The sequence below is a fragment of the Sceloporus occidentalis genome, unplaced genomic scaffold (assembly GCF_023333645.1).
Source record: "Sceloporus occidentalis isolate IW3139 unplaced genomic scaffold, rSceOcc1.0.p SCAF_6, whole genome shotgun sequence".
Taxonomy (NCBI): domain Eukaryota; kingdom Metazoa; phylum Chordata; class Lepidosauria; order Squamata; family Phrynosomatidae; genus Sceloporus; species Sceloporus occidentalis.
In genome coordinates this window covers 24,346,579-24,369,284 of record NW_028316986.1, presented here as the reverse complement: position 1 = coordinate 24,369,284, position 22,706 = coordinate 24,346,579, and the positions used below count along the sequence as shown (strand labels likewise).

At 39.0% G+C, this 22,706-nt stretch overlaps 1 protein-coding gene across 2 annotated transcripts in view; it reads right to left on the bottom strand.

The window, feature by feature from the left end:
* The window catches only part of TTBK1 (tau tubulin kinase 1), a 157,277-nt gene that overhangs the window by 132,330 nt on the left and 2,241 nt on the right, over positions 1-22,706 (bottom strand). For both annotated transcript variants that reach the window (XM_089529127.1, XM_089529128.1), the window contains exon 2: positions 4,787-4,948. In XM_089529127.1, coding sequence (XP_089385253.1) covers positions 4,787-4,894 — 108 coding nt within the window. In that variant the 5' untranslated portion in view covers positions 4,895-4,948. The remainder of the gene's footprint in view (positions 1-4,786; positions 4,949-22,706) is intronic.

Sequence of the window (22,706 nt, the reverse complement as noted above, 5' to 3'; positions counted from 1 at the left end):
CACAAATATTCCTTCTTCCCTCTTTCCTTTCTTATTTACCTGTCCCATCCTTTCTCTATCATTGCGTATTTTTTTTTCTTATCTATTTTTCATCCTTATTTCTCTCTAGCTTGTTTTCCCAATAATTTATTATTAAATTCCAATCTTCCTGATTCTCTCCATTGTCTTCTCCTCTTAAATTTCTGGTAAGTAGATCTAACTCTTTCATATCTAACAATTTTTCTATCCATTCTTCTTCTGTCGGTATCTGAGATGATTTCCATTTTTGTCCATAAAGTAGTCTAGCTGATGTTACCATATACAATATTATTTTCCAATACTTACTTTCCATCTCTTTCTGTATTACCGATGTTACATTTAATAAATACATTTCTGGTTTCATATTGAAGAATATCCCCAAGATTTTCATAATTGCCATATGAATCATTTCCTAATACTTCTTAAGATTTCCTGCAGCTCCACCACATATGTAGGTAGGATCCCTTTTTCATCTTACATTTCCAACATTTTGGATTTGAGTTCTTATTCTTATTCATCTTTGCCAATTTAAGTGGGGTTAAATGCCACATATACAACATTTTATAATAATTTTCCTTCAAATTCGGACACATTGTAAATTTGTTAGTTTTCCGCCATGTTTTTTCCCATATTTCTAAATCTATATTATGGTTTATATATTGGCTCCATTTTATCATTGTTTCCTTCACTGCCTCTTGTTCAAGTTCTCTTTCCAACAACAATTCATAAACATTAGAAATATTTTTCTTAGTCTCGCCAAAAATTATATTTTCTAGTTCAGTGATGGTGAACCCATGGCACGCATGCCAGAGGTGTCACTCAGAGCCCTCTCTGTGGGCACATGTGCCGTCGCCCCAGCACAGAGTTTGCCAGAGTTTGTTACTAGAAAGCCAGAGGGACATGGCACTTTGCAATAAATAAGTGGGTTTTGGGTTACAGTTTCGGCACTCGGCCTCTAAAAGGTTCACCATCACTGTTCTAGTTTCTTCAAGGATTCCTCTGTTCCAATATTTTCTAACTCTTTTTTTGTTATCTCCATTAATTGCTTATATCTAAACCAGTGTATTTTTATTCCTATATTTTCTATTTCCTCTCTTGACCTTATCTTCATTCTGCTTTCTCCTTCCTTTGTTATCTTAACTAGATCTTTAAAAGTAATCCATCGTCTTTCTGCATCTGTCATCTTACATTTTTCCAACCAACCTTCTTCCGGTGATACTCATAAAGCCATTTTCGGATAGAATCTTGATTTGCATTTTAACCATATTTTCATTAAGCTTTTCCTAATACAATGATTATTAAACTCCTTATTCTCAGTTGTTTTTACAAACCAGATATGTCTATGCCACCCAAATTTAAGATTGTCATGTTCTAAATTTAATATTCTCTCATTCCGTAGTGTACACCATTCTGTAATCCAAGATAACCCACAGGCATAATAATATAATTTCAAATCAGGTACTCCCAATCCTCCTCTATTTTTACTATCAATTAATATGTTCCACTTGATCCTGGGTTTTTTACCTGCCCAAATAAACTTCGTCAATTCTCTCTTCCATTCCTTAAAATATTTGTCCTTAATAACTATTGGTATGCTTTGAAATAAAAATAAGAATCTGGGCAATATGTTCATTTTTATTGCTGCTATCCTTCCGGACAATGAGAGTCTTAATTTTGTCCAACTTGCTAAGTCTTTTTTCATTTCTTTCCATACCTGGTTATAATTTTCTTCAAACAAATTTACATTTCTTTTGGATATTACTATTCCCAGATACTTAACTTTATTTTTAATTTTGAAGCCAGATTTTTTTTTTTTGTAATTCTAATTCTTCCTCCATATTAAGATTTTTAGTTATTACTACAGTTTTTTCCATATTTAATTTGAATCCTGCCAATTTACCAAAGTCTTTTATCTCTTTTACTAATTCTTCTACACTTTTTAATGGGTGCTCCAAGTATTTAACTATGTCGTCTGCATAGGCCCCCAGTTTATAACTTTGTCCTTTTATTCTAGGTCCACAAATTTTGGAGTTCTTTCTAACATTATCATTTAAGATTTCTATAGTTAATACAAACAGGAGGGGGGACAGGGGGCAACCCTGTCTTGTTCCCTTTTCTATTTTAATTTCTTTTGTCTTCTCTCCATTTATCCAAATTTGTGCCGATTGATCTTTATAAATGGCTTCCACCCAACGTATAAAGTCATTTCCTATATTTATTTATTTCAGCATTTCCAACATAAATATCCAATTGACGTTGTCAAACGCCTTTTCTGCATCCAAAAAGCACAGTGCAGCTTTTTTCTCTTTATTCCTTTCATAATATTCAATGATGTCTAAAACCATCCTAGGATTATTTCTCATTAATCTTTCCAGGATGAATCCATTCTGATCGCTATGTATTCTATCTTTCAACACTTTTTTTAGACGTTCCACTAATATAGATGTTAATATTTTATAGTCATTATTTAACAATGCAATTGGTCTAAAATTAGTAGATTCTTTCACATCTTTACTTTCTTTTGGAATCAGAGAAACCATTGTATCTTTCCATGACTGTGGTTTATTTTCCATCAATATAATATAGTATTATATAGTTTTTCTAAAGGCTTAATCAGTACACTTTCCATTTTTTTTTGTAATATATGGCTGGCAAACCATCCGAGCCTGGGGTTTTTCCACTTTTCATTCTTTTTATACTTTCCGATATTTCTAATGATGTTATTGGCCCATTTAGGATTTCCCTCTGTCTGTCCGATATTTTCTCCAATTCCAGCTTTTGTAAAAATTCCTTTACTTTCTCCTGATGTCTTTCTTGTTCTGTTCTATCTTTATATAAATTTCCAAAGTATTACCAAAATATTCTTTTCAGATCTTGTTGTCTATTATATATTTTCCCTTCATATTTCAGGTACTTTCAATTCTAAATTAATATGTAGACCCTCCTGTGCATGCATGCACACGCACACACACACACACAATCTACTGCAGAGTAGGTTTGCTGGAGAAAGCAGAATTCTGCTGCATTTCTTGCTCTACTGAAATGAGCAAGAAACAGTGCACCAAGCTAAACTATAGCAGTAATGTTAAACCTGGAAGGCTCTAAGTGACTGTGCACATAATTTATCAGATGGCCAAGGTTTCTGGCAGAGTTAAATTCGGTGAAGTGCATAATGCGTACATAGTACTTTTTCCTGTTTCATACAGAGCAGATAGCTTGATTATTAAGATAATCCAACTGTGAATGTGAGCATCCCCTTGCCAATGTCTGTAATATATGGGTCCAGCAACTCAGAGAGCATGGAATGGCCAATCTTTTGTCAGATAATCATTTTGTGAATAACTATAATCTTAATATATATGAATAAACAAAACAAAAGAAAAATCCAGATCAGTCTTTGCTTGTAGTCTGTTCAGATAATTTGTTCTAGCTTTTTCACTGGTTCCAAGCCTCTGCCTACTTCATATGCAATATCCAGCTACACTGGCAATCTTTTAAAAAAAAAAAAAAGGGGGGGGGATTGCTTACATAAAATGGTTCAGAGAAACAAAAGTAATCCCACTCTAAAGCAATGGAAGTAGGACCTTTTCTTCAGGGTTAATTTTTCCTGATAACATCAGAAGGCAAACCCACAGCACCTACTTCACCTTTAACATCGGGACATAAAGTAGTCACCCATCATTCCACAAACAATAAAGTCTCTTGACACAGGAACTGTTCACAAGGAAGTATGTCCCAGAAATCACAATAGGGGAAAATAAAGGACAAAGGCGGGTTACAGACCGCCGCCGCCGTTTGCTCCATGCGGGAGCTGCAGCAGCCACACCGCGCGGCTCCCGCACGGACCAAAAAAGAAGCTCCAAAATGGAGCTTCTTTAAGCGGTGCCTCTATGATATCGCGAGGCGCCAGGGGCGGACTCGTGACGTCATAGATGCCGCGACACGTGCGGACGCACAGCGTCCGATACGTAAATATGGCGGTGGCCGTGTGGAACGGTCGCCGCCATATTGTATGTACAGAATAGGTACTAGGGTTAGGGGGTGCAGAAGCACCGCCCCTTCCTAACCCTAGTACATATTCATTACGTACTAAATGGCGGTGTGTAACCCGCCATAGTTTCTTAGATATGTTGTCTCTAGACCTTTTAAGAAGCTCATAAGAAAAAAAAATCAGCACTTTGAAATCTACCCAAAAGATCAGAATAAACCACTGCAGGTGGCTTGACTGCTGATGCAATCTATTCCAACTGACCTATCCTCCATCCCTACATCCCAAACAGGAAGGGAGGGCGCCATATTCTGCCAGAATTACATTCAATGTTGGCTTCATATGCAGAGTACAGTGGACCCTTGTTATACGCTGGGGTTTGGTTCCAAGATCCCCCGTGGATAACAAAATCCGTGGATGCTCAAGTCCCATTAAATATAATGACATAGAAAACTGGTGTCCCTTATAAAAAATGGAAAATCAAGGTTTGATATTTGATCACATTTTCAAACCATTCATGCTTGAATCCGTGTAATAAAAATTCATGTATAAGAAGGGCCGACTGTATATTAAAATTTTGACAACCAGTTGTTGATTTAAGTACCCTAACAAAAATGTCACCAAAACCTGACATCCATATTCTCTTAGAACTTTCATAGAAGCCATTCACTTGTGGAGAAATAATCTGAATTGTCTTATATAAATGGTGCAGGACACTTGGACTATATGGCACCCATCTAGGCCAAAGAGGGGGAAGGTTTTAGAAAGATATATACTCACCACTTTCCAGCGGTCCTTCACCACATAGTTGGCCGGCAGAATGTCCACCTGTTCTCCTCCCCCACTCATGTTTGGTTCGTCCTTGATGGCAGCTGCTAGGCACTGCATTTGCCAGCCAGAGAATATTTTAGTGGCAGCTCCCAGTTTAAATGAGCCATTTATCTATGAAGAAGAGAAAAAACATACACACAAAAGGGGAGGGGGGAAAAACAAAAGAATTAATGCAGGTCATCACAGGTGGAACATGCTGGTGAAACAAACTCAATTTAGACTGGGCAAGGGACAGAAGCATTAGGAAGGTAACAAACTCACCTTGGAGTCAGAGCACAGCTTGCGAGAAGCCTTGCTGCCCAAGCAATTGCCCTCTTTACAAAACCCTCAGCTGTCCTCATGCACAAAATTAGCAGAAGCAACCATGCTGTGAGTCAGCAGCACATACATAGGAGTAGTAATACATTACTGGCTTAGACCATGCAGGGTTTTCAGTGCTCCAGGATGAGGTGGGGATCTGAAAGTCAGCTACTCAAAGATAGGATGAAGCCAAAGTCTTGGATATTACCTTAGTACCAGTCGGGACAATTAGGAGAGCAACAATGCAAGAACCACAACTACTCCAAGAACCTAAATGTTCATGCTGAATTAAAATATTGCTGAATTTTACTTTCTCTTCAATCAACCCCTCGCCTCCCCAAAGCTTGTCAAGTACCAAACTCACTGAGCGCCCAAGTGGGCTAGAATGCTCTTTTCGAGTACCAACTACACATTAAAAAGTACTAGTTCCAAACAGGAAAGGGCACATATTCAGAAGAGTTCTAAACCACAATATATACTCCTTTCAACAATTATGTAAAGAACAGAAAGAAGAGAATCCTCACCATGCTTACTCAGAAGTATGTTCACTGCTCTCAATGGCACTTATGTGTAAGGATACACATTTATGATTTTCATCTTTGTGCCTGACATCTTATCTTGTGTCTAGGGCAATGGCTTCTTATTGACCACCTACATTCCATTCCACCTCCAAGTGTCAAGATGAGTTGCAGCAATTTTCCTATTAAAGAACCCATAAACCACAATAACGTTGGTCTTTATTTACTCCTCAATCCCTATTTAGTTCAGTACATCTGAATGAATCAAGGATTGTTGGAATTATACTTTTCTCTAGCAGTTTTAGCTTCCATTTGTAATAAGCATCTCTTGTCTTGAAGCTGCTTTGGGACCCAAGACCAGGCAAAACTGCAGCATTTTCCATTCTCAGATGTATCACTGTCTGACCAAGCATCAATTCTGAAGAAATATAGTCCACTAAAATTGGATCATAAGCTCCCTGGTGTGGAAGTTGGACAGATATTAGCCATGATAGTTAATGTATACTCAGTCTTATATTTTTAAAGTCTTTAATTCAAGCTTTCGAGAGATACAAGCCTCAAACAGATAGGCCAAAGGGCCTCTGTTGGGCCACACTGAGGGTGTGACTTTTAACATGACACACACCTTGAATGTGGCCAGAAGCCACCTCGAGCTCACCCTAACCCGGAAAAGCCTGGCCAAAAAAGAGCAGGAAAAAACTGTTCCTTTTTGGTGGCCTGGTTCAGAATCACACCAGTGAGCTGTGTAGTCGCTGTGATCCCACAGCGATTGGGGTGGGAACAGCCTCTGGCTGGTCCTTTTGCCCCCTCTGCTTGAGACCACAGTGATCACTGCCTCTTGATTGTCTTCAAAACACTTTTTGTAATAATTTTTTCTCCTTCTTTAGAGCTTTTTCTGTTGGGGAGGTTGTCTTCCTCAGCTACTGTGTGGCATTATACAGTACATCCGTTAACATTTGGATCATTACATTTCCAGCTGGGACAGAAGAGAACCAAACACTTACTGCATTTTTTTCACTTCAAAACTGACACAAGTTTAAATCATATACCAAATCTGAAAAACCAGATCTGAAGACTGCAAAAAGTTTGCTCCAATGATGTCCCTGTGATAAAACAGGATACAACAGTTTCAGATTGTACAATTCCATCTTTTAGGGGGGTTTTCTCTGCCATATAATTACCTGAATTCAAGAATGCTATGAGCAGAGTTATTTGCATTCAGAAAATGAAAGCTAAAACTGCATGTGCAAAAGAAGTATCATAAATACACCTATGACTCATGGAGCCTTTATCACTGATCATAACATATACAAACTCTACCTCATAGTGAGGAAAAGATTTGTAAGAATAGTGATTTATTTTCAAGATCTTTTAGTGTGCTCAAAAATACTATGATGTCCTCTATCCAGAAATCCATGTGCATGCAAACAAAAGTGCTGGTTCACTTTGCATGTCATATCCTTCATTGAATCCAATGGAGATCACTAATCTGCCCATGCAGGTGTTTTGTGTTTCTATTTGACCTCTCCATTGAAATTAATGGGAACATTCTTCATAGATGTAGAGGTGCACATAGTTCCTTATCCCATGAACAATTCCTGGATTCAAGTGATGAACTATAATTCATCCAAAAAGCACTGTTGTTGTTGTTGTTGTTGTTATTTGTATCCCACTCTTTTCCCAGGACTGGAACACTAGAAGCTCCATTAAGGATTTTCTAATTTTGGTTATATACAGATTGCATTAACATTACTCTGTCCTTGACTTCTATGTCTCACTAATGTGACCTAGTCATATACAGTTTCAAAACTATACTTTAAAGATTTATTTACTGTGCTAAACATAATTTTTTAAATATTGTTTTTCATTTGGAATATGGTATGGATTTTATTATAATAAAAATTCAAGTACTGGTCTACCAAAACTTAGCCCCCTTGGATCCCATTTTGGGAGAAAGGTGGGATATAAGTGGAAGCAAGCAATGTATAAATAAATAAGGCAGAGAAATTAACTTAGAACATCTAGGTTGCAAAAACATTGTCTGAAATTGTCCAGGAAGCTAGTGAGCAATTAGATAAATATGGGTTTCCCTTTTTTGCCCCAGTAAATTCAGCACTGCAGACTTGTGCCCCATTTAAGTTTCTTTAAAGCCTTCAGGTTATTTTCTTGCCTAGTATGGCTTCTTTGACAATCTACTGGATGGGATGAGAAAGAAGGCTTTTATTGTGAAACAGATGCTGGCTATAAGCAGAATCCAACCAGCCCTGCAACTCTGTGAAATTTCACTCACATGACCCCCTCTTTCACAAACCTCATGGCAATTTGTGCAGTGGTTGTAATTAGAAATCTATTACAGATTATAAGGCAGAATGATATTGTATAAGACTGTCATTTTCTCATTAAACAAGATAATTAGACTTAGTCACTAACAAGATAACATAAAACCTAAACTGACTTTATTCAAGTCAGATTAGCCATAGTTACTCATGCTTTAGTCATCTCCAGATTGGACTATAGTAACAGGGTTGACATTGTACTGCCCTTTTGTAGATATCCAGAAATTAAAATTGGTAAAAACTGAGAGTGACGCACACTTTCTGAACCCCCAAATAGAAATAAGCCCTCCCAACATTCTGCAACCTGTAAATGGGAATGCAACATTAGGGAGAGGCCATTGTGGCCCACCTTATGCAAAAATCTGTGGTCAATCTTGTTATCATCACTGGCTGTTGAGGACACATTACTCCACTACTGTTTGATAGGCTTCACTACTGTTTCCAAGTTCAGTTAAGGTGTTGGTCCTTAACCTAAAACCACATAAATGGCTTGGGAACTAGGTATCTTCCAGAGTTCTTCCTTCTACTGGTATATGTACATCCCTATGCAATCTGTTCAACATCTTAAGTCCTGCTTTGAGTCATTCTATTGATTCAGTCATCATGGTGCCCTTCTATAGAGATGATCACTTGATCAGATGCCAGGCTTTCCAAAAGGTTATTTAAAATAAATGATTTCTGCTTTGGTTCTATTTGACTTAGGGGCTGTATACACTGCAGAAATAAACCAGTTTGACACCACTTTAACTGGCTCAATGCTATGGAATTCTTGCATTTGTACTTTTGTGAGACATTTAGCCTTCTCTATGGGAGAACCCAGTCCACACAGGTCGGATCTGTGTGTAATTGTGGCAGCCAGTTGTAACAGTTTGGTATTCAGGAACATGGGCATGGGATGAAAAAGAAGTCATGTTAACCCCTTTCTTTGGGTTATTACAACTTGAAAAATAGCATCCAGCAAGATGCCAACAATATCCCTTTGGAGACTCCAACACACCTTTCAGCATCTTTATAGGATCCTTACAGGACTCCAAACAATTCAGTGATTATAAGGCCAGGAAACCAATGTCTTTAATAGGAAAAGATGCTTAATTGCCAGTGTGACTACTGTATGACACAATCCTAGCCTTTCCACAATTTCATTTATATTTATAATGCAGAACAGCATACATTGAGGTCAGTGTAATACAATCAACATAAATCTGGTTCTACCAAAAATTTTATACATATTTATTGCATCTCCTTACCATTGCCATTTCTCTGCAGTTTTCTTTTCCTAGTTCTTACTGCACCCTATATTACTTTTTGTGCATTCTTCTACAAATCTTAGCAGCCAACAGTAGGCTTGGGCACTTACACACCCAGCTTACTATTTCAAGCGCCCAAGCACCCATCTGCCATTTCAAGTGCTAAGCTTGCAAACTGAACAGGAAGACAAGCAGGCAAGCATTGGGAAGAGAACATGGACAATGAATCTTCTTTTTCAAATCCCTCTCAGGCCCTTGCTAAATTTAATTTTCTGGAATATACTTCAGTTAATTAAACACTTTCAGTAGATGGTGGGTAATTGGAACAGGACTTTAAGAAACTAAATTTTACCAAAATTAAAATTAATTCTTTGGGTGGAAAATAGGGATGTGCCCCCCCAGCATTTATTGAATAGACGATTTAGCCCTTCAATTCATTTGAGTTCCATACAGCATAGTTCATTAAAGCTTTATTCATAATTTTAGCATTTTTGCTTGTGAGTGCAGCTTCTGCTAGTGTGCCTGCCAATCCTCAGAAGTATTTCTCTACCTGGCTTCAATTTATATATTACATCCAGCCAGATAAAGACAAGAACACTTTTACGGGTATGCAGCTGTTTTGAATCCCATTTTGGGAGAAATCACAGGTGAGGTAGAATCTTTTACATAATGTAAATAAATGATTAGTATGGTTGCTTCGCTTTTCATTGAGTCTCTCAAGAAAGCTGACACCACTGCTGTCTATCAACAGTGGTTGTAAACTAAGTTGGAAAGCAATACACAAAAGAAATAATTTCCATTAGGTTAAAGCGGGCAATTGGCTAGACCAGGCAGCATGAAAGAAGCTCAGAAAATAAAGCCTCTAGGAGATAATTATTTTCAGAACAAAAATTGGCTGATGTTTTCCTACATGAAAGGCAGCTAAACAAATAAAATTTGGAGCCCTATATTAAATAATTAGTAGTGCATTTTCTCAACTTACTGTATAATGCACATCCCATTGAAAAATACTGTATAGATCACCTAATCACAATCTTGGAAGAATTAGTCCTTTTAACTAAACATTTTATTTTACTTATTAAAATGTTATCAGTTTTATGAAATCTTAGTTATGACAGGATTAAAGCCTGTTAAATACAGGACCTGTATAGTTCAACAGTGTTTTCGTATTTAAGTATCTTCAAGTTCACGTTTTCTTGCAGCCAAAATGTAAAAAGAATCCAAAATCTCTTCAGAATGCTCCATTGTCTCCATTCAGCAGAACAAAGCTATGGAAATCTGACTCTCACCATCTTACTAAAGGTCCTGGGAAACACTTAAGTGTTTTATATTCAGTGCTGAAGAACTGCAATATCCCAGTTTATTTCAGGATACATCCTCACCTCAGGAAGCCTATGAATTAGAACAAGCAAAGTTTATTCAAGCTATTGGAAATTATCACCACCATCACCCCACATAAAGATTCATTACCACATCAGTATTTGCCCATCCAAAGTAAAGGGCTTATTTAAACTTATTTATAAACTTATTTATTAACATATCTAAATTAAGGAGCGGTTTCTATAAAGAGCTAAAGGACAAACCTGATCCATCTATTTGTTGCCCAGGTGTCGCCCCAACATGCTAATCAGATTTTGAGAGTATCAGTTCCCTCTCAAAATTAGAAAAGGGGGAAGAAGCAGAAAGATGCATTGAGAATTTAAGCCAACTTTGTGCTTAAATTATCTAAACTATCTAATTTCTAAATTATCAACTATCTAAAATGCAGAAAGACACTTTTTGTACTCAGGCAGACTATAAAGGAAAAAGACAATAGAATAACCAACCAGGGAGGAAAACCATGTCATTTGTTTGTCATATTGTTGGGCCAGACTCCAACGAAAGTAGTTTGTGACAGTTGACAAGTGTATGCTCTTCTTTCTTTGTACATGATGCTAGCACATTTGTCTTCTCAAACACCCCACGTGACAGGTTGACTGTCTGATCAGCCAAAGGTACATGGCCGTAGCTCCCCCATCCAGGACCAATACCCTAGCCACTACACCACAATGGCTTTAAAGTGTATATTACAGGTATGGTACATTCATAAATTCCCAGTTTGACATAGCTTGCTTTTTCTGTCCTAATTATTGCTACCTTTTGGAACAAAAGTAGTCAGCCCCTGTATCCACATAGTCCTTATCCACAGATTCGACCACCCATAGCTTGAAAATATTTTTTAAAATATATAAATTTCAAAAATCAAACCTTGATTATGCCATTTTATATAAGGGACACCATTTTACTATGTCACTGTATTGAATGGGACTTGAACATCCATGGATTTTTCAAATCCATGGGGGTTCCTGGAACCAAACCCCAGAAAATACTAAGGGCCGACTGTAATTTTTAAGACTTGCACAATATTGTAAAATGATGCCAAATCAAATGCAATGGGTGTATTCACAAAACACATAACAAATGTTTAATCCATGATAAAACATTTTAAAGCTTAGGATCAGATTCTGCAACAATGGAAACCACAGACTGACTAATGTTATGGTATGAAAGCAGTGGAACAGCAATAACTGAAGGCTGAGCACTTCTTTTCATCTTTCTCTTCAAGTATTTCTTATTTCTCATGGACTGTGTAGGTGATAGCTGCAATCACCATCTCTCCTGTTTAGCCTCTTCTTCTCTGCATCTTTCTGTCTATCCAGGAAAGGATTGCCCTTAGAAATTATTTATTGACATTTCAGATAATCTAGACTCTGGAAATGTCATAGAATCATAGAATCACAGAGTTGGAAGAGATCACAAGGACCATCCAGTCCAACCCACTGCCATGCAGGAAATCTAAGCATCCTCAACAGATGGTCATCCAGCCTCTGTTTAAAGACCTCTAAAGAGGGAGATTCCACTACACTCCAAGGAAAAGTGTTCCACTGTCAAACAGCCCTTACTGTCAGGAAGTTCCTCCTAATTTTTGAGGGGGAATCTCTGTTCCTGTAGCTTGCATCCATTGCTCCAGGTCCTAGTCTGTGGAGCAGCAGAAAACAAGTTAGCTCCCTCCTTAATATGACATCCAAGTATTTAAACAGGGCTATCACACCACCTCTTAATCTTCTCTTCTCCAGGCTAAACATCCCCAGCTCCCTAAGTTGTTCTTCATAGGGCAAGGTTTCCAGACCCTTCACCATTCTAGTCGCCCACCTTTGGACACGCTCCAGTTTCTCAACATCCTTTTTAAATTGTGGTGCCCAGAACTGGACACAAGTCAAATGTAACCATGACAGGTCTGGGAAATACCCTTAGCTATTGGAAGTTTGAAGTTCCCATGACAGTTCAAACTAACCAATACTATCCTTCTTCAGATGTATTTTTAGGGATTGTGGGAGCTCCAGAATACCTCAGAAATGCTGAGGTGGTCCTACTGAGAATTCATCATCCACCTTCTGAAGCAGCAAGAAGGTTTAACACATACAGTGGAGCCTCCGCATACGCGGTCTTTTTATAGGCGGCTTTGTAAGATTTGGGGGGGGGGGGGACAAAACCAAAGGGACCTGGTAGCATCTTTGAGACTAACTTCGTTCATACAGTTGGACTCAAAAGTGTTACAAGATCCCTTTGCATACTGCATTCAAGAAACTGTTGAATAATCAACGGATTGATTTGGAGGAAGAAAGTTAAAGAACAAAGTTACGTTAACACTTGAACACACAGCTTTGACTAAAGGAACAGTGCATCCTTTAGTTAATAAACCTGTATAAGTGGCCCTTGGAGGATTTCACTTGTTTATCTTTGGATTAGGAGGACATGCAGCAGGGAGGTCTACCTTCTGGTCCATTCAAAGTCACATACAAGTTCAGAAGGGAATACTATGCAAATGGCTATACTCTTCTTTTGACAAAAGAGTACCTACTTCTCCTTACATAAAATCTGCCTCCTCCTTTGAGAACATTGGTTCTAGTTCAAGGCTCCTCAAACATCCAGCTCACACTGCTTCCAAATGTTTCCAGTAGCTATAAAACTGACCTATATTTCATTACTTCACTTATTTGGGATTCAGTTTTACAATAGCAATTCTACACACAATTGTTCTATTGATGAGTTCCAATGGAGCACAATAAACATTATCCAAAATCCAAAATACACACTGGTGATACTTTTATAAAGCCAGAAGGCACAATACCCATCATGCTAAGATAGTATAGTGATTTCAGTGTTGGACTAGGCCCTAGGACATCAAGATTCAAATCCACAGCCACAGAAATCCACTGGGTGAGCTTGCGCAAGTCATTTGCTTCCATCCTCATAGGAAAGCAATGACAAAACCTCCTCTGAATAAACCTTGTTTTAAAAAAAGCTCTACAATAATGTTGGCGTCAATTAGGGGAACATAATAAACAATAAATCTTTCAGAGCTCACTGGCTTCTTCATCAGGCAAAGAAAACAGAAAAAATTATGCAAGGGAACCAAAATAATATTGTTGGAGTCACAAATCAGCTTGGTTTTTGGGATGTTACAGAGGGTTTATGCAGACATAAGGCTCAAGCCTCACCTCCCCCTTCCAGGAAAAAAATAAAAGAAAGGCAAAGAAGCAATAGGTACAAAGACTGTAAAAGATGATCACAAAATGTCAGTATGATACTCCGCTCCAGCCATAGTTTCCTCCTCTGATACCTGTTCTGACCCTGTCAAGTATAAAGCCTAAAGTCTCTATGCTGGCAGCGTTCTATGTCATTTAGATAGCTTTATCTAGTTCTAGAAAATCAGATCCCACCCACCATGTGAGATGTCAAATAGTTTATTCCCTCCATTATATGATTATTATATAATTGCACAGCATTATGCACATATAACTGTGTGCACAATTACTGAGTATGCTGTTAGTTCCTTATGTAACACTGGAAAAGATATTGAGCAGCACCCACAAATGAACCAAAATGTAATGTGACTAGGATTGTTCTTCCTGGTTTTACATAAGGGCATTAATCAGTTTTAATTCAAAATCAGAAACAATTACTAGATACATCAGAGGTGATAAGTGTACCAATCAACCTATCTCTTCTGGACTGAACTGAAAATAATCAGATAAAAAAGGAAGAAATGCTGTTCTGCTTGAATTTGTCTCATTAATAACGCATACTTAGTTTCAGTTCACATTTTTAAACATCAGCAAAATAGCATTTGATTTAGTACCAAAAAGGATAATTTCTGGAATGAGAAAGAATCACAGCATAGATAAGCCCAAAACACCTCTACAGCAGTGAAGTTGCCATATTTCATATACAATTACATTTGATTCAATAAGTGTAAGTGAAATCAGCTTCCATCTTCACCTAACTTTTTTCTTTCTGAAAATATTTTCATTTTAGATACATTAAGCTCTCAGTCACACCTTAGCTAGCGCCGTAGCCCTTGATGATCCTCCTACAGCAAGGGAATGGCTACAATCATCCGCTAGACAAACTTCCCTATCTTTTTTTCTGTAGGTACTTTCCTAAACTCCTTAAACATACTTAATTACAAAACTTAGGCGCAGACCGCCCCTTAGGGGCGGCCTGTAGGCGCACCTTTCCCTGCCAGATCGGGGCCTCAGCGGCCAGAGCGGCCAGAGCGGCAGCCGCTGAAGCCCCAATCCGCCGCTTTCCGGGCTGCGGGGAAGCGACAAAAGGCCCCTTCCCCACAGCCTGGAAAGGGGTGTCCTTGGGGCTTCAAGCCCCAAGGACACCCCGCGGCGGTGGGGAGAAGGAGAAAGGGGTCGTTTGGTCCCTTTCTCCTTTGGTCCGCTGGGCGCAGCTGTCTAAAGGCTGCGCCCAGCAGACCAAACCAGGAAGGAGCTCCGAAACGGAGCTCCTTCCGGGGTTGCAGAAAGGGCGCCCTAGGCGCCCTGCCGCGACCCCAATACGTCACAACTGCGCCGCCTCGTTTGGAGGCGGCGTGGTCGTCACGTATTGATGGCGGCGGCCGTGTGGAACGGCCGCCACCATTTTGTGCGCGCAGAGCGCGCGCTAGGGTTAGGGCAGTGCGGAAGCACCGCCCCCTCTTAACCCTAGTACGCGCTCTGCGCGTACTTTTCAGCCCGTCTGTAACGGGCCTTAGATGGGACTCTGCTTTGCTTCTTCTTCAGTGTCTATTCCATTTTCTCCCTGCTTCAAGAACTACTCTTACTCTCTATTGGCATTTCCTATGCCTTCTTCATAACCTGTTCCCCTCAGATTTTGATTTCTTCCCTGCTGCTCCACACTAGTTCTAGCTGTGGTCCTCATCCAAGCCTCAGTAGAAAGGCTGCCTTGGATCTGTTCCTGAAATTGACCTGGCTCTGCATCTGTCATATACTTTCATCCCATGATTATTTCCTGTGCCTTTCAAAATTATGATTGAGTCTTAAAATTACAGAGTAGGTTTTTTAAAAAAATCTATAAAAGGTACATTTACTTTATTCTAATTAAATTCAAAAAATACATGCTTTTAGTACTCACTTCCCCTTGGCAATTTTTACAATTGTCAGTGTCTTGTAGGATTCCACAAGCAACACAAAAAGAATAGGGGATGTACACGTTGCCACTTAACTGCATTAAAAGAAATAACAATCTGCTTGTCACCCGCTTTGATCTATTGGAAAAGTGGGTTAGAAATAAATTATTATTATTATTATTATTATATTATTATTATTATTATTATTATTAATCAAAAAAATCTTACTGCATAGCCTACAGTATTAAATATTCCATTAATAACCAAGGTTCCAGTTTTTAATCAAGTATTTGGAGGGGGGTAATTTTAAAATCTCTTTAAAATCAATCCTAGTAGAACATTTTTGCACCTGAACTAAAAAAATTCTGGTCTAATTGTTTAACATTATTTAATTGTTAATGATGTGTCAACTCAGTTCCAGGTATACTAGCCTCTCAGGCTGTTTATTAGATCTGTCTCAACTGCAGAATATGAGGTGCCTATTTTCAGCCCTGGAGTCTCTAACAAGTGTCATCTGAATCCTCTTGGATCCACTCCTTGTAAAAGGTATGGGGTCAAAGCTTGGTGGTAAATGCATACTCTGTACACAGAAGGTCCCAGAAGCAATCCAGGGCATCTGCAGTTAAAAAGACTGGACAACTTTATATGACTCATACAAGATAGGTGATAAGTTCAGAAGAAAAACCATGACAATCTAGGAATGCACTTCAGAATTGCTTTGCAAACAAATTTCTAGGTTAAATTAACTGCAGCCATTTTTAACAAGGGTGTGGTAACACTGTATTATTACCAGTTTTCAAATTCAGTTTTATTTGTGAAGAAGGCTAAGATTCTGACCCATCCTAAGGCACCTAGTTTAAAATAGGCCCTGTCCAGATGGGCCATTTTGTACGTACTCTGTACGTACTAGGGTTGCCTGGGGGCATCTCTTTTAGATGCCCACAATCCTAGTACGTACTGTTCACACGGGCGATGCCATTTTGACATAGCGGCCGTGTTGCATCCAAATGGCACGTCGTGGCTGTTACATCTTGGAGCCGCTGAGGGTGCTTCTGGTGCCCTTTCAGAGGCGCCAGAAGGAGCTCCGTTTTGGAGCTCCTTCTGCCGCGCATATTGCTGGCGCGGCCTTTAAACAGTCGCGTCAGCGATACAGAGAGAAAGGAGCCAAGCGGCCCCTTTCTCTCTCTCCCCGCTGCTGTTGGGGTGTCCTTGGGGCATGAAGCCCCAAGGACACCCCTTTCCAGGCCACGGGGAAGTGGCCTTTTGCCGCTTCCCCGAGGCCAAGAAAAGCGGCAGATCGGGGCCTCCGGGGCTGCCGCTGTGGCAGCTCAGGCCCCAATCCGTTGGGGAAAGGGGCGGTTGTAGGCCACCCCAAAGTGTGGCAGATTTAAAACATACCTCCTGAAGTGGAAGGGTTTTTTCCACCTTAAAATTAACAATTTTAAGAGTATAACAGTGTTTCAAATAGTTATAAGAAGGTTAAACACTTTCCTTCCTGTAGCCATGACAGAAATATTACAAAACTTCCATCTGAGGGAAATGAATAAATAATACTGAGCAAAACAAATTCCAACACAGATATATTTCTAACCCTTTCGGCTGCAAAGATATGTTTGAAAATGAATCAACAATGATGATCAAAATCAAGAATAAGATTTCCAGAGCTTGGGCAGGGGCTTCAGTATCTTTACAACTAGCAAATGGGTAATGCAAAACAGTGAGAAATTCACAGTTTTCATAAAAATATTATGACCATTTACTTCATTTGTTGGCTTCATCTAGGGGCCAAACTAGACATGACTTGAGAAATGAATTATCAGACTCTCCCATCTTGAGGAAGACTTTGCAGACTGCAGAGTAGTGCTAGCGAAGAATTGGCTGTTTCCCAATTTACTCTTCCCACCCAAAATGCTGCTATTAGTTTCATAGGAGTGGGAGAAAGGACCTATATGAGACTTGTATATTCTTCTATATGCATGCATCAGCTTTAGGTGGAACTTCAACCTGGAAAATGACACTGGAGAAATGAATGTAATCCACCCTACTCCAACATGACTTCCTCAGTCATGTCCACTTTGGCCTTATCCTACCGCATTCAACTTTGTTGGAGTAGAATTTCAAATTGCCTCCTGCACTTTTTGGCACGATCGACCCTTCACTTATGTACTGGGAGTGGTACATGAACCTATGCACTAAAAGAAAGAACAAAAACTTCACTGACTTGCACTTCGAAAAGTGAAGAAACCTTCCCTGAGTATTTCAGTCTCCAACCGTAGGAAGACTGATGTGCATCACCAACTCAATATAAGCTCGGAGACTATTAACACCCTCGCAAAGTATACTTCTCTTCCAGATTCTAACTGAATATTACTAATTAACAATGAGCAAAGTAAAAATGTACACAGTTTTGACACATGATTCATCAAGGAGTCACCATGAGCAGCACCAGAAACACATTTATAACTGTGAACAGACTGGAAAAAGTGGCCACAAAACATATTTGCACTTTGCTGCTGTTGTTGTGACTTGCTGATGGTCACCCAATGGATTTCACAGCTCCGTGGGGATTCAAACTTTGGTCTCCAGAGTCATAGTCCAGCACTTATAGCATTACACCACACTGGGTCTTAGAAGGGCAAAATTCCACTTCTGCACAATTACCAGCCAAAGGGAAGTACTGTGTGACTCTTTAGATGCTGCTGAACTGCAACTCTCAGAAGCCCTAACCAACATAACAAAGGGTGAGAAATGCTGGTACTTGTAACTCAGCAACATCAGTGAGGCTGTACAATTCCCACTCCTCAACTAGCTCAATCTGCTACCTTACAGACTGAGAAAATACTAAACTGAAGATGAACTGTTAATTAATTCTATTAAAGGGTCCTTCTATATTCTATGGTTCTCTACAGACTGGTCACAAGATTAATCCAGGAGAGAGGTTCGATACAACTGCAACTATGAGATGCACCTGACTGTTAATACAAACAACTCAAGAGGTTCAGTAAAGCTCAATGACAAAATGATGTCAACTCAGTTCCACTGAGAACACCACACTGTGAGTTACATGAGAGAAACTTGGGCAAAGAAATCTAGCCATACTCACTTAAGAAATCCCCTTATTGCCTGCTTTACAGAATTTAGATCTCTCATCTAAAATATTCATACATCTGTTACCTTAGAGACAAATTAGTGGGGCTGTTACTAATTTTTGCTTCTCTGAATAAAATTCAGACCATACGGTTGGATCTAGATGTAATCACACCTAGTATAGAAACATTTGAATGAATGGAACTTAATTTAGCCATAATCAGATTTAATTTAGTTCTAATTCCAAGACTTGCTTGGAGAAGACCTGAGATTCCATTTTTCCATCATTCTGTCCATCATAGGATCTCAAGGAAGAATACCAGATACAATTCTGGACCTGAAACTGTAGAAAGTTGAAACCAATAGCAACCTGGACAGAACGTTAATATGACTCACATGCAAAGTATAATATCTTAAATAAGATCTTCTGTAAACTGACAGCAGCTGTATCTGCACTGCAGAAATAGTCCAGTTTGATACCCAGTTTAACTGTCATGGTTCACTGCTATGGAATTCTGGGATCTGTAGTTTGTTGTGCTGACAGAGAAAGTTGAATGTCCCACAAAACTACCATTCCCAGAATTCCAGAGCACTGACCCATGACAATTAAAGCAGGGTCAAACGGGATTATTTCTGCAATGCAGATGCAGCCAATGTGTATTTTTTCTAGAAATCACCATTTCAAATGCCCCATTTCTTCTCTCAAGCTTAGCAGCCAATTCCACTAACAGTTTTAAGTTTATTTTAAGACTTCATCTTCTGACATCAAAAGCTCTTCAAATGAGCTAATTTTCCCTCCTTTTAGATATAGCAATAGCAAGTACATTTCTATACCACTTATCAGTGAATTAACATTCCCTAAGAGGTTTACAATGTGTAAGTCAATTGCCCCCAAAAAACTGGATGCTCATATGTTCATCAGTTAACAGTAATTCCAAGAGAGAACAAATTCAATGCTCTACCTATTAAGTTTTTGATATCATCAGAAAGTGTTGTCTAAAGTAAACTAATCATTACAAATTGTCAGAGGATGAGTTGGATTCAGACTTGGTTATTTTTAAAGTAGACTTGTAGACTTTCAAATTCAAATGGGACACACAGTTGTAATTTAGATCCACCTGATTTAAAGGGCTCTGCTCATTTAGCCTGGACCCAAACAAATGGTTTATTTTAATGTAAAAAAAGACATCAAGCAAAGTCATACAGTAATAAAAGAATCTAAAGAAGGAGCGCTTGAGCCTCAGAAAATAATTCATAAAGGAAAGGAATCTATCTTTGCTCTTCAAACATGCCAATTGTTTCTTCAATGCTTACCTGGGGGCTTAAATAAACACCTGTTGGAACAGAGGCAGATGGTTTTGAACAAGGATTAGAAACAGTAGGAAAGCCAGTTCTTTTCTATTTCTGAAGCTCATGGAGAAAAGCTTGACTAATTACTTGGTCAAGTCATTTGGCCCTATGGTAGACCTCCATTAATTTATCTAATAAAGGAGTGGGCAATTTCTGACCTGCCCTATGCTGTTATACTGGAGATCCCATCACCCGTTAACACTGTGTATGCTTGCTAGCTCTGATAGAAGTTGCATTCCAGCAACATCTGGAAGGCGATATTGCCCACTCTTGCTCTCAAGTGCAATGCTTACCAGTATACAAAGTACTAAACTAAGTGAACCAATGCTCTTCTCATTATAAGGCAATTTCGTGTGATTTAGAGAAATTACATCCTGTACTTTCATTTCTGTGGAAGGAGAGACATGTTTTCCAGCTTTACAGGATAATTTTTGAGAACAGACAGCTGATTGCTCTAAGTATCAACGCCTCACAAGTATCTTCTAAAAGTATGAGAGTTACATGTCTGTCTATCTGTCTGTCTATCATACTAGATCCTGCACAGCTAGCAGTGAATTCTAACTTGAGAAGATGTGTCAAAATGCAGAGTAAGGAAAACCCCTGCAGTTCCTACTTTTGTTATCATGGTGATTGAATTTGCTTGTTTAAACTCATAACTGCTATGGCAAGTGTTCTTGCTCATTAGAAGCAGTAATGATCCACTAGCACAAACCATTCAAACAGTAAGCAAATTAATTAATAAAAGACTGCAGTTGATGGTGCTCAAGGCACCCATTCAAACATTTCACTGCTACCAGTATGTGAACAGTGTCAGGAACTAATAATTAGTGGCAAAGGACAAAATTACAGCTTCCCGGGTTGTTGAAAATTCTTGGTTTGTCAAGATCTTGACATAACAAGATACTGAAATGGATGAACCATAACCTATTGACATCCACACGGTCACCGGATCATAAGATACGTGGACAATGACTTGTCCTAAATCAATGTCCATGGGAAAAGCATGGAATTCAAAATTCAGGGAATGAGACTATATATTGTTATAATTTCCTTGGCACATGGTGGGATGTCACATTTCAAGGATGTGACAAATTAGAGAGCATTCAAAACAGAGCTATGAAAAAGATAACCCTGGAAAGTGAGCCCTTAATGGGTCATTATATATGTAATATAAGGTATCTGATCTGTGAGGTAAAGAAGAGACTGCAAATGGTTTAAATAGAAAGTAGAATCAAAATGGTGAAGAGTCTGCAAACCATGCCTTATGAGGAGAGATTTAGGGAGCTGGGAATGTTTAACCTGGAGAAGAGAAGGTTAAGAAGTGATATGATAGCCCTCTTTAAGTATTTGAAGGGATGTCATATTGAGGAGGGCGCAAGCTTGTTTTCTGCTGCTCCAGAGAACAGGACCCGGAACAATGGATGCAAGCTCCAGGAAAAGATTCCACCTCAACATTAGGAGGAACTTCCTGACAGTAAGGGCTGTTCGACAGTGGAACACACTCCTTCCTCAGAGTGTGGTGGAGTCTCCTTCTTTGGAGGTCTTTAAGCAGAGGCTGGATGGCCATCTGTCAGGGGTGCTTTGATTGTGTGTTCCTGCAGGGCAGAATGGGGTTGGACTGGATGGCCCTTGTGGTCTCTTCCAATTCTACGATTCTATGATTCTAAAATAAACAGGAGGAGAAAGTGTTAAATTCATAAGATCTGAAGATCAATCTCAAAGCCTGCAGAAGCAATGAATTCTTCATACTTAACATTCTTCCTCCTGGAGTGTTTACCTTCTTCATGATTATTGCAAGAGTTTATACCATAGAAAAATTAGTTTTCTGCCCTTCTTTTATTACCTCCCATTACAGGATACACAGGACCTCAGACTTCAACCAACAGCATGGCTACCCGAGATAAATGTATGACTATAACACACCATTTATGATTTCACCAAGGTGTCCTGTTGTAGCAAGTTTCAATATTCTGTTCAGGTTTATTGCCCATCAGTCCCTTTTGTCACATTCTCCCAACACCATCTGTGAATGTCCTGCTACACTCATGATATCGTCTACTTCTTGGGATGCCTTCATTCCAACTCCTACTCCAGCCCAACCTCTTTAACAGAGTTGTAATCACCTTAGCCTCTCCTTATGTAGCTCTCCATTGACACATTGAAAGTTGTCTCCATTTCTCAATGGTCATTCTTCAACCTTTCCAGAAACTTTAATGTTGCCTTTCCTATTAGTTCATTCCTGTGTTCTTTCCATTGCCAGCAGTGTTTTTCCAGTGCAATTAGAATGTTCTCATAGGTACACAGTGTTCACACCCAGGAATTTTAAAATAATGTTCAGCTAATTAAACTCAAAGATTCCCAGCTTGGTCAAGTCACACTCTCTCAGTCTCAGAGGATGGCAAACTCTCTCTGAAGAAACTTGCCTAGAAAACCCTGTGACCTTAGGGTCGTCATAAGTTCGAAAAGTCTTGAAGATACACAACTACTCGATAGTCATTCTAACTTTAATGTCCAAAAAACATATCCAGGAGTAGCTGTGTTGGCTATACAGCAAAATACAGTAACATCGAA